A 12,553-nucleotide genomic window follows, 5' to 3' on the forward strand; every position below is an offset into this window, starting at 1 on the left:
AGCCAAAAAAAGAAAATCGTGATTCGATGGCGTTCCCCTAACCCCGCCGACACCCGCGCCCCTGCTCTCGACCCCCCCCCACCTCCCCAACCCCCCACCACCCTCCTCCTCCTCCTCCTCCTCCGCTGCTGTATCTCCCCCCCCGCCCCCCCTCCCCCCCCCGTGTGGAAGTCCGCGCTCTCTCTCTCTCTCTCTCTCTCTCTCTCTCTCTCCCCCCAAAAAGCTACCAGACGGTGCCCTCGTTCATTTCCGAGGGGGGGTGGGACAGGTGGTTGTTGTATCCGCTGCCGTTCAGCGACAGTGAGGTAAAGGGCGGGCTCGGGCCGAACACCTCGGACGAGATGCCGTGCAGGGGCCCCGGGATGCCCGGCTCCGGGCTCGGGGAGTCCCCCGGGTGGTGGGACATGATGTCGGAGAAGCGCTGCACCTCGCTGGACGGGTGGTGGCCCGGCAGCGGGTGGTCCATGCCTCCGAGCGGGGTGCCCGTGGGGCCCGAGGAGGGCACGAAGGGGAGGTCCACCGGGGTCTGGGCCTGCGACGACGGGGGCCCCTGAGGGAAGAAGTCGTAGTTCCCTCCCGGGCCGTAGTACTCGCTTTGATAATCTGCCGATCCGAGAGAGAGAGAGAGAGAGAGAGAGAGAGAGAGAGAGAGAAAGAAACACACACACACCCGGACGTGAGCGTTGAGAACAATGGCCCGCGTGGAAATAATTTCAGAGATTTGAGGAATTCATTGAATATACATAGCTTGATTTGTATTAGAGAGCGAGAGAGACCCTCGCCGTGCTACATTAGTCACAGAGCGCGTTACACTTAAATCAAAACTGCAATTGGGTGGGGAGAACAACGTCGCCACAAAATTAATTAAAATGGGGGCCATTTCATCAGCGATTCTACCTACTGAGACCGATTTTTTCATTTCAGCAGAATATTATTAGACTTTCTTTTTTTTTTGCCTCGGCGGGAAAAGGGGGGGGGACAAAAGCGTGAGCGCAAATGGGAACCCCCCCCCCTCTGAAAATTATCAGCACAAGATATTTCAAAGCGTTTTCAAAAAGCCGAGAGAGAGAGAGAGAGAGAGATATCAAATCACAGTCACATTTTTCAAACTAAATTTAAACTGGTCTGTCTTCTCATATCCAAAAAGGCGATGGAGGAGGAGGAGGAGAGGTGAGCGAACGAGCGCGAGGGGGGTGGGGAGGGGGGGAGCGGGGACGAGAGAGGTGGGGGCAGAAAGAATGTCTTTGCGGTTTTCATTTTGTTTCAACAATAAAAGCCCCCCCCCACCCCCTTAAACATTGCCGGGACATTAAACAAGTGCTCCTAAACCCCTTGCCTCAAATGCATTGATTATTTACTCATAGACTTGTGTTCATTTCATTCACTGTACTAAATGAATGTGTCACTTTCTGCTAAAGGAGCTGAGAAACCTGAAGGAAAGACAGAAGTGTGCATGGTGTCTTCTCTTTAGGTGGCACTGCCTTGTAATAGTGAACACACACACCTAGCTAAAACTGCTTTAGTGCTTCTTCAACACCTATGCTGATGAGGGGGTTTATGTCTCCATGGATAAATCTTCCAATATGGAAGCATTTAAGACAGTAATTTACTAAAAAAATTTGTAGGCATTATAATAAAATAAACTAAGGTGAGATAAGATGAAACTGAGGCTGTTGCATGTGTAGAAACATATGCAACCAACAACAATTTCAACACTAGGACATGTTTAATAAAACGCATGAATATAAATTATGAGCATTCCAGCATTATAAGGGTGCAGCAGTCTTTTAGTGATACAAAAAATAATGGGAAAATAGCCAATGTGGGATATGAGAATCTACTACAAGTCATTTTGAATGAAAAAAAATAATAATTTCACTTATCAGCCAACGTGAGATAATTCCTAAATACATAGGCTAGTAAACGCCGCGGTGCATACCTCCGTAGTAGGAGAAGGGCCCGTTGGGGATGAGCTCCCCGGGCTCCAGCCGGTCCACCAGCGTCCTCATCCGCCTCGGGCTGCGGAAGAACGCGTGTCTCCGCGCGCCCAGCGCGCTCAGCTGCTTCATGCGTCTTTCTTTGGACCGCCGGTTCTGGAACCAGACCTGGAGACACACACACACACACACGGACACATTACACACACAGGTCAGATCTTGTCACTCAAAACATGCAATAGGCTGACGCCATTTTGAATGCTGTGCGGGGAGATTTTTCGGGTCGGGGCTGCATGGTAAAGGGCTGTATGCTGCACAGGCGTGAGGTTTGGTTGGATTTGTTTTTCTGTGGTATATGGAAATATGTAAACAAAAAACAAAAGAGAGCAAAACTTTCTAAGCAGGCCGGTCCTCTTGTAAAAATCGGCCTATAGGCTGGGAGGATTTTTTGGATAGGCTAATAAACCCGGCTATGTAAATTTACCCCCCATATAAGAGAGAGTCTAATTGGGTGTCAAATTGATCCTGGCACCTGGACCGCATTGGCTTTGCTCCTGCAGCTTTGTTATTCGAGTAAATAACCGAGCTCTCTCTCTCCCTGTGTGTGTGTGTGTGTGTGCGTGTGTGTTTGCGGCAGGTCCTTTACGTGATGACCCGGTGCGGCAAATCCGCAGGCCTCGCGGTGACAGGATTGCGCCTAATTATCATCAGGAGGAGAGTCAGATCTAACCTCCCTAATGATCTTTTAACCCTCCATTTACTCCGACTGGAGGCTGCGGCGGCGAGGAGCTAAAATCTCCAATTAATACTTAATAGGAGGGTTGTTACCGATATATTAGCGGGCCGGTGGAGGTTATCATTTCCTAATCTATAGGCTGCCTTCCTTTAATTGCGCTCTGCCTTTCCCTGACGCTCATACATATACATAGACATAAAACCACAACTGTAAAAAATCTATGATCAAAATAAAAATGCACAACTGCGAATATTTTCCAACCATATTTTTTTTTTAGGCCTGTACCCAAATTGAGGCTCTTTTTTTCTGGGAGTAGGCCTAATATGCTTATATATTATGCAATGATATATGACAATATGTTATATATAGGCCTAATATGCTTATATATCATGCAATGATATATGACAATATGTTATATATAGGCCTAATATGCTTATATATTATGCAATGATATATGACAATAATTACCCATCTATACTTTGGTACGCACGAGACACCGTGACACAATATATATCCTATTGGAAACGGATGAAATTTGCGAAAAGGAAACATAAAATAGGCCGACATACATTAATAATAATAATGATAATAATAATAATAATACTAGCACTAATAAAAACGACTCCATCACCAATTATAATAATATTAATAGTTGCAGTAACACCACCTATAATAATAAGAATACCAATAGCAATAGTATTAATACTAATAACAATAATAATAATAATAATAAAAATGGTAATAATAATAATAAGAATGCTAATAATGATACATGTTTTGCCATTTGTTTGTGTTCGCATGGCCCTTGTTTAACTTCACACCGCCCTGCTGTAATTCAGAGGATGAGGAGACAATCTGAAGACCCCTGAAACAGACTTCTGCCTTTCCACTTGGCTGGAAGCGGTCACAGCATGGCTAAATGTGGTCGCAAAACGTGATGGCAGCGCTGTGCCAGGACTCCCAGCGGCTCCCTGCGCTCCCAGCAGCCCGGCGCCAGTTGGCGTGTTTGCCCGTCGCGCGCGCCAAGAATCAAAAATACCCATATAAATTACCCGTTTCCAAATAAACCTCGGCCGCGGCCAATCTTTAGCTTAATGAATTCAATGTGACCGCGCAGTTTGAAGGGAAGGGAGGAAAAAAAAAAAAAAAAAAAAAAACAGGGGGGCCCCTTCTCCTTTTAAGAGAGCGGAGGATGCGAGAGGGGGAGCCGGGGAGGAGGTGGAGCTTCTGCCGGGGCCTGGTCCTGCAGGCTGGCACCGTGTCAGGGACATATTTCCATAAAATATAAGCTGCTATATCACACCTTTTAATTAGTGCGTAACACCCTAAATAACAGACAAGGTGTGGACCCACCTCCTCAACCTATAAGTGTCCCCTGAATCCCATTTCCATAATATATCAGGGCGTCCTCAACCGGCTTTTTTTTTTTTTTTCCCTCGCACCAGACCCTCAGATAGAAAACGCATCAGACCCAACCGAGCATTTGATCAGATTTAGTCCCATATGGGGAGATTTGAGCTGTTGATTTAGTATTGAACTGTCGAACTGTCTGCACTGTACACGGGGAGATAATAGAGGTGAGAGGGAAATTTGGGATTACAGTAGTCATTCTTGTACTTGTACATTCTATTTTTTTTTTAGAGAATTAGAAATAGAAGTGGAATTAAGCTATTCCTCATTTTACTGAGGACAATCTGGAACCACCTCAATGAGTCCCATGACCCCACACAATAAGTTTTTTTTTTTTGCTGATCAATATGGACATATGGGACATGACTAGTGAGTGAATTCAATAATAGTGAAATTATTATTAGTATTATTATTTTTTGGTAGCTGCCTCCCCTGGAACCTCTCCACACCACACTTTGAGAATAACAAAAAGCATTCTTTTTTGTGTGGGTGTGTGTGTGTGTGGGGGGGGGGTGATAATAAACTTGCATCTTGGACGTGACATTACTGGGATGACTATGAATTGAATCATACTGAAATTAAAAGTATTCCTCATTTTTTTTTTTTTGGTAGGTGCCCCCCTATCCAGGACCTCCCACCCCCCAAAAAAACCTGGAACCTCTTTGCGTAATCACTGCTATACCATAACTATTATACTCTTTCTCTGGATGATGAATCTGCATACTGGACATGATGTTTTACGTGAATGACAAATAAATTAAGTCACAGTGAAACGACACTATTGACACTATTGACACTATTGACGGGGGGGGGGCAGCCTCCATCAGATCTCCAGTGTGAGAGCCACTGCAGAAGTATTCCTGTCTTTTTTCCCCCCCTGATACTTATGGAACATATTATGAATAAAAACCCTCATCAATTGGACTATTCCTCATTTCGGTGGTGGTTTGCACCCTCTGGAACAACCTCCCACCCCCTCCCCCCCCATCTCCACACACACACACCACCATCAAGCACCCCTGGGAGGTCTCTGGAACCCCCCCCCCCCCAAACAATAACGCCAAAAAATCCACCGGTTACCTGGATGACTCTCATGTTCAGGCCGGTCTCCTGGGCCAGCTGCTCCCTGATGTGTCTGGTGGGCTTGGGCGTCGCAGCGAACGCCGCCTTCAGCGTCTCCAGCTGCTTGGCCTTGATGGTGGTCCGGGGGCCCCGCCGCTTCCCGCCCAGGTTCTGGTCGTCGTTCTCGTTGTTACCCGTTTCCTTGTCGGACAGGTTGGCTATTTCCGAGTCCTTGAGGCCCACCTCGTCCTGCAGCTGGTCTTGGGAGTCCGGCGATAGGCTCGGGTCGCTGCACGCCGTTACTGTGGGGGGAGAGGGAAATTAAATGAGAAGAAGCTTTATTTACACGTATCCAAAACTACAATATGACCTTCTGTTGCTTATCATCCTAAGGCAAACAAGCACCAATATGACCACAAATCCATCCTGTTCTCAGCAAAGCATTGATTCTACTACACATATCACTCTCTCTATATAATATACAGTAGACTCTATCTCCAGTGATGTAGTGGGAAATAAACTATGGGTGAACTATGACCTCCAGTCATATTATCACGATGCAAACAACCACCAATATTAGAGAAATCAACCACATTTCCAGTGTTAATTCCTGCTTTTTCCAATCCTAGCCTTACATTCACACTATGAATTGGTTTCTGCATGTAAAGATGGGCTGCAAAAATGCAAAAAAAAAAAAAAGGTGGCTAAGCTGATTTTTAGGTGGCTTTACCCTCCACTGCCTCCCTGAATGGTTTAAATGAGGGAGCAGCAATGGCAAAGCAAGCCTAGTCTGAGTAAATGGGGGGGGATAAAAAGGCATATTTTTGGAGGAAAAATAAGCAGGGATTTTACATTACAGGCCTAAATGGGGGAACAATCCATCCTCATCCTATAAAAAAAATAAAAAAACTTGAAAATTGCACATCTTGGGTTTTTTCTAAGGAAACAGAGCATTCTCTTATTATTGAAAAAATCAAGACACAAACGTCTAAACACCCGTCCTGGACAAAACAGGCCGTGTTTCTGCCCTAATTCTCCGCTTCTACGCTGTGCAGCCCAGGTCGTGGAAAATGATGAACCCCCGAGCAGCGTCACATCCATCACAATTTAGCCCGTTTTGCGCGCGCGCGCCCGGCTGCTCCCCGTACCTGAGAGGAGGTTGGTGTCTTTTACACTCGCGTTGTTTAGGTAATCGTCTTTGCAAACGAATTTGTTCTCGTCTATGATGTAGAGCTCCTCGCCGGTGGAAAGCTGCTTATTGCACATCATGCAGGTGAAGCAGTTGAGGTGAAACACTTTGCTCCGGGCCCTCCGGACCAGGTCGTTTGGAGAAATGCCCTGCGAACAACCCGCACACTTCGTGCCGAACCGCCTGCAGGAGAGAGATACGTGGCGTTATTATGATTATTTGTTATAATAGCATAATAGCAAAAACAAACAAAAAAAAAAAAAAACACAGCAAATGTCCAGTTTTGGCGGCCAGAGAGATGAACCGGATTCTAGAATATTTTTTTGAAGATTAGAATCTAGGCATGGACTCACATGTTGGGGGAAAAAAATACATTTGGAGAGGAGACTCTATATAAAATCACATTTAGGGGGGAAAAAAGGAATTGGGGAATAGATAGACAAACTCATATTTTGGGAAAAAAATTAATATGGGAAAAAAATTGGAGACTAAGCTCAAGTCATAAACTGACATTTTGGAAAACAAAAAAACAGCGTTTGGAGACGCGAATCTACATAAACGCACATCTTGGGAAAAAAAAAATTGGAGATTAAACTCTATATAAGAGACTAAGGTTAAAAAAAATTGGAGACTTTTGGAGAGGATTTTACTCATACGCTATTTTGGAGAAACATTTTGGAAACTAGAATCTAAACAGATTCATATTTTTTAAGCATTTGGAGACCAAATTCTATACTAATTTAAAGTCATTTAAATGGAAGACATATTTTAAACAATGTACTCTAATTTAAACTCTTTCCTTTTTCTTATAATCTATGTTTTCTATTTTCCAGCACTCACTGCATAGCCTTGGATAGGCCTATAAAGATGATTATCAAATGTGGTGATTTCTTTTTCAAACCTCTTTTCATGATCCACCAGGCCTTTTCTTACACATTAGACTACAAAGAGACCCTCCTTCACGCAAACTCATTATCCAGCACATTTAGGAACAGTTAGGCTCCTTGTCCTTTTTTGAACGCAATACACAACTTTGAAAGTGGAAATGAAAAGCCCTAACGGTAAATAATGTGTATTGAGCGGTGTGCACTGCTTGTTGACTGCGAGTCTGTGATTGCATTGTCTGCGGACTTGATCTTTTAAACTAGTTTACTATTCAAATCCACTTATCACGTCCTCCCCAGTCGGACTGAGCAAACACACCCGGCGCTGCGCTCCTCTGGCCGGGGTTTGATCCTGGCTGCTCCCCGGCAGCCTGGACGCAGTAAAAAAAAAAAAAAAAAAAAAGAGAAAAAACCCCAAGTGTGATTTCCTCGATTTCCTTCCAGATCCCCCCCCCCCCCCCCCAGCTGAGAGCGAGTGCACACGCGTTTAATGTTGCTGCCCCCTTTGTTTTGCATAAGAATCCAAATTAACAAGCTTTTAATTACTCGTCCTAATCAAAGCTTATCGCCTCCGAATCCCAATTCACGCCTACAGGCATGGGCAAGGCGGGTCATTCATTTTATTTTGGAATTTCTTCAAAAAAATAAAAAAATAAAATAAAAACCCCCAGAATTTGTTATGCGTGTGCCTGTGTGCACAATCAGCAACCCATCATTTATTTTTTAAATCATTTTCATATTTCCTCCCAAGTTTATTTAAAGTTTTTTTATAAATAGGCCTATATTTGTTTTGTTTTTTATTTTATCCTGAGTATTTTAGTCTCCAAATACAGGAGAGACTGTTCCAGTCTATTAGGAATTGCCCCTATGTTGGTGATTGTTAATGAACAAAACTTATTTAAAAGTTGTAAATAACGCAGAAGATACAGTCATTCTATCTGCACTATATGACGCGCACTGAATAGCTTTATAGAAAAACGATTAAAAGATCAAGAACATAATTGAAAATATAAAAAATATACATTTTTTAAAAAGTAACTCAAATATTAGGCCTGGGAAAAAAACCCCAGAATGCTTCCCATCCATTTAGGCAGAAGCAGCATCTTTGTTGCTGCATCTTTTTTGCTCATATTCTGATTACTCTTCCATTATGTGAGCGACATGAAGCACATATCATTTCCTAATTGAAGTCTCTTTACCTGCTGTTACCGGCTCTGCAATCCAGCCACTGACATAAAACCAGACAGATATATTCAGCAAAAAAAAAAAAAAAAACACAAAAAAAAAAAAAAAACAGTGGTGAGTAGTTTCGCTGTCACCCTTCCCCAGCTTACCTAAAGAAATCGTTTTTGCAGTACAGTTTTCCTTCTCGAGAGAAACATTTCTCTGTCAAATTGCATTTACACTCGCAGCACTGCACGCACTTCACGTGCCAGGCTCTGTCCAACACGTTGAGGAGAAACCGGTCCAGTATAGGCCTCTCGCAGCCGGCGCAGTGGACCATGGCTTTGGCTGGGCAACCCACGATGAAACCAGACAAACAAAATCAACAGCGCGGGCCGAGCATTGACCGCTCTCGTCCCGAGTATTTGCTTCCCCTGATTCGCCTGGAGCTCCCGGGTCAATGTGTTCAGAGAAGCAGTCGATCAGGTGTCACCACAGATTTCTCCCTGCATGCGTAAAAAGCTCAGCGTCCAAACACACAGACAGGAGAGGAGAGGAGAGGGGAGGGGAGGGGAGGGGGGGGACGGCGATCGCTGGTGCCAAGGCGTCCTTCTCAGGTGGGAGGTGGGAAAAAAAGCCTCCCCCCAGAAAAAACCCAACAAAGCCTCGCAAAAATCAGTCCTTTTTGGATCCGCTGCCACGCGCAAAACACGCATGCAGATGAATTAAACCAGTGTCAGGAAAAACAAAAATAGAGAGAGAGAGAGAGGGAGAGAGAGGCAGAGAGAGAGAGAGAGATCAACACAACCTGCAGATCGGCTCAAATGTGAAGACCAAAGCCTGTCTGGTTGTCCCGGCGCTCTTGGAAGTGACGCATTGGTTCGAGGGGGGGAAAAAAAGCGACGTGTGCCAGTCAGCGCTGGAAGAGGCGTCTAATGAAACGGTTTTAGGGCAATACTGTCACACAGCAAGACGCGCGTGCCTATAAATAATTCAATGTACTTTGACATGGCCGCGTATCCACTGTTCAGCACCCGTTGAGAAAACCAAAATAACACACCCAGAAGATCTCAGAACAACAACAACAACCACACCAGAAAAAAAAAAGAAAAAAAAAAAAAGTGTTTTCTCCTCCTGGCTCTGTCGGATGTCCAAGGGATGCGTGTGTCGGTCGGGTCGGTGACGCCGGGATGCGCTGGCGGGTTCCAGGGACGCTGTGTATGCCGGGATGCCCTCAAGTCTCCGGTACTGTGTGTACGCTGGGATGCGCTGGGTCTCCAGTACTCTGTCTGCTCCTAAAGCTCCAGCTCCAGCCTTATTCCCAGCCTCCTGACGTCAGGCCGCGGCCGGGCCAATCAGCGCGCCGCCGTGCCAGCGACCATCAGCCATCCTCATCATAACCCAGCGAGGGCTCTGCCTCGCTATTTATGCCACACTCAAGATACCAATTGTCAAGAATTTCCCTGAAACTGTCATATGTTAGCGAATGTGTTGCGGAGGAAGCAGCCGCGGCGGCCCGATCGAGGCGCGCAAGGGGGCGAGGAGGAGGAGGAGGAGGAGGAGGAGGAGGAAGGGGGGGGGAAGAGACGCGCCACTTTTCAGCCGCTGATCAAATTGTCTTCTGGGCATGAAGGGACATGAAGGAGCAATCTTGAGCAGGTAGATATGGTGGCATCTTCGGGATAAAAGAAAAGCTAGACTCTTATTGCATGGCAGCAGACCCGCTGAATAACGCGGAGACAAACGCGGGCGGAAAAATGACGCACAAGTTACGCATGGTTATCTTGTAAATTTGAGCATATCTGGAGTATGTATATATGTATAGGCTATATAGCATCAATAAAACAGCTGTGAGATATGATATGGGATTGAAAGTGCCCGCCTTGCACTTGACCGAAAGCATCCAACTAAAAAAAAAAGCAGCTTTTACCTTTCAAGTCTCCTATAGAGCAAAACGCTTGATTCCACAGGAGCGACAGTCTGGAAAAGATGGCATGTTTGGTGACGACTGGACTTTTCTCATTCATTTTTTTTTTTTTTCCCCATTTCATAAATTAGCGCAGGCTCTATTGAAGCTATGCTGTTGGTGTGTTATCCCCTTTGCCCCCCTCCCCACCCCCCTCTCCCCTCTCCCTCCTCTCTTCCTGCCATATTACAGCTCCCCCCCCCCCCGTCATGTGTTGCGATTTTTTATTTTTTTTGGCTTTAATAATAATGCTTTTTTTTTTTAATTTTCCTCGCGCCCTTTTAACGATTCTCTGTTTTTTTTTTGTGTGGATGGTGGACGGAAGACGGGGAGGGATGTGAAAGACAGAAAGGCTCTAAAGTTGACAGGTCGGCGGCGGCTCGAGCCCGTCAGGAGCTCGCGGGGCCAAACACCTCGGACGATTCATTAGGAAAGTCCAATCCACTTAGCCCCGAGTTAGGCAAATAACAGCGGGGTGGGGGTGGGGGGGGGGGGCGTTTCGAGACCCCCCCCCCCTCAAAAAAAAAAAAAACAGATCGGGCGGATTATTAGTTACTTCCCATTAAAGGAATAATTATGTGACACTCTGCAGAAGTTGGAGGTGTTTTGTGTAATTTCACAGGCCGGTAACACTTCTAAGAGATGTTTCTTCTTTTTTTTCCAATGCTCACTGAAATAGCTTTTTCTATTTCATTTTCTATTATTGGGAAGAAAAGAAAAAAAAAGTTTACAGGCTTGTTGAACAAATTTCGTTCCACTATCAAGATTATTTGCGTTCGCCAGGAATCTTAAATGTCCGTCTTTGGAAACATTTGCTTACACTAAACTGTTCTATTGTGGACTGTATAAGATCATAGTTTAATAAATGGAATCACAGTGAGGGGGGGGGGGAAACCGGTCTAGTTGTCTTTGTTGAAAAAAAAAACAGTCAAGAAATGAGGAGATGGATTGATTTTCAGGGATTTGATATTTACAATTCTGAAGCTAAAAAAGGGGGGGATGTTATTAACTTTACGCACTGAGATGTGAGCAGAAAACATGCTCTCCAGTGGACATCCAGGTTTTTTTTTCTTCTCCACATTTATTTTCTACCAATAGCCCGCCAGCATCCTCTTGCATATGGGCTACTTCTCATGCAAAACGCCCGTCCCCCGTCCAGCTGCCTCCCGGCGTCTGGGGAGCGCCCCTTTAAGACGACATGTGTTATTGGGTGGAAGAAGAAGAAGAAAAAAAAGAGATAAGACTTGAAAAAAAAAAAACTCCCACCTCTTCCTCCTCCTCTTCCTCCACTCCACTTCCTCCTGGTTTCTCTATTTCTTTCTTTCTTTTTCTGTTTGTGGATGGCGCGTCTGAGCGCATTCAATGCATCTGCTGAGCATCTGAGCATCAGAGAGAGGGACATGGGGGGAGAGAGAGAGATAGAGAGAGAGGGAGAGAGAGAGAGGGAGAGAGAAAGAGAGAGAGAGGTCAATGACAACTGGGCGGTCCATCTATACGCAGGGTAAACCGGTATAGAAACACTTTCCAGCTATGAAAATATAGCTTTTTTTCCCCCCTATTGACTATTAGAAAACAATCTATTCTTCTTCAGTTCTTTTTATTCCTGCGCTGAACTTGCAAAATCACTGAAAATAATCCAGACTCCTCGCAGCAGCCTGCAGGCCTGCACGCTCTCCTCTCGCCCCCCTGCAAACCCAGACCAACTTGTAAATGCATGCTGTAAACAACAAAGTTGATGTTATTTTCCATGTGTAGAAGATAACTTGATAGTCTGTCAGTGGGGATAATCTCTGCCTGATTTAGAATAAGCCACAGCAAAAAAAAAAAAAAAAAAAAAAAAAAAAAAAAAAAAGCCAGCTCACAGAAGCAGATTAATCCACGAATAGAAGGAAATCAAAATATAGGCTATAGGCTTAAAAATATCTCAACACCCCTCTAGGCAAAAGACACTATTAAATGCAAAAAAAAAATGGTTTAACCTTACCACTGTAATCCCTCACTAGCAATATATTCGATTCACACCCATGCTTTTATTTTGTATTTTTTCGTTTTTCTATACCCAGAAGTTGTAAATTCCAATTTGACGCAGCATCAAAACAAAACTTTGCTTTTTTCCCCCCCTGATAAACAACCTCATGACAAAAGAGTGTTAGTCCCATTAAATGTGCGTGTTCTGCTTTAACCTTACAACAACAACAACAACAA

At 44.8% G+C, this 12,553-nt stretch overlaps 1 protein-coding gene across 1 annotated transcript; it reads right to left on the bottom strand.

The window, feature by feature from the left end:
- Nucleotides 1-223: 223 nt before the first annotated feature.
- LOC139648052 (LIM/homeobox protein Lhx1) lies at nucleotides 224-8,722 on the bottom strand. Its single transcript, XM_071524101.1, has 5 exons — nucleotides 8,553-8,722; nucleotides 6,294-6,517; nucleotides 5,164-5,447; nucleotides 1,940-2,105; nucleotides 224-603 (listed from the first exon to the last, which is right to left on the bottom strand). Exons 1-5 carry the CDS (start codon nucleotides 8,720-8,722, stop codon nucleotides 224-226), a joined length of 1,224 nt encoding a protein of 407 aa, XP_071380202.1.
- Nucleotides 8,723-12,553: the final 3,831 nt, after the last annotated feature.

The sequence above is a fragment of the Centroberyx affinis genome, unplaced genomic scaffold (genome assembly GCF_046629955.1).
Source record: "Centroberyx affinis isolate AG114_WGS23_722 - 3 ecotype Tasmania unplaced genomic scaffold, CSIRO-AGI_Caff_v1 ptg001147l_1, whole genome shotgun sequence".
In the NCBI taxonomy this organism is placed as follows: Eukaryota; Metazoa; Chordata; class Actinopteri; order Beryciformes; family Berycidae; genus Centroberyx; species Centroberyx affinis.

What these genes read in the sequence shown, in the direction of transcription:
- LOC139648052 (XM_071524101.1), bottom strand. Translation starts at nt 8,722, where the DNA reads ATGGTCCACTGCGCCGGCTGCGAGAGGCCTATACTGGACCGGTTTCTC. An exon ending in TGCAAAAACGATTTCTTTAG is followed by an intron (nt 6,518 to 8,552) that starts GTAAGCTGGGGA and finishes TCTCTCCTGCAG; the next exon opens with GCGGTTCGGCACGAAGTGTG. An exon ending in AGACACCAACCTCCTCTCAG is followed by an intron (nt 5,448 to 6,293) that starts GTACGGGGAGCA and finishes CTCCCCCCACAG; the next exon opens with TAACGGCGTGCAGCGACCCG.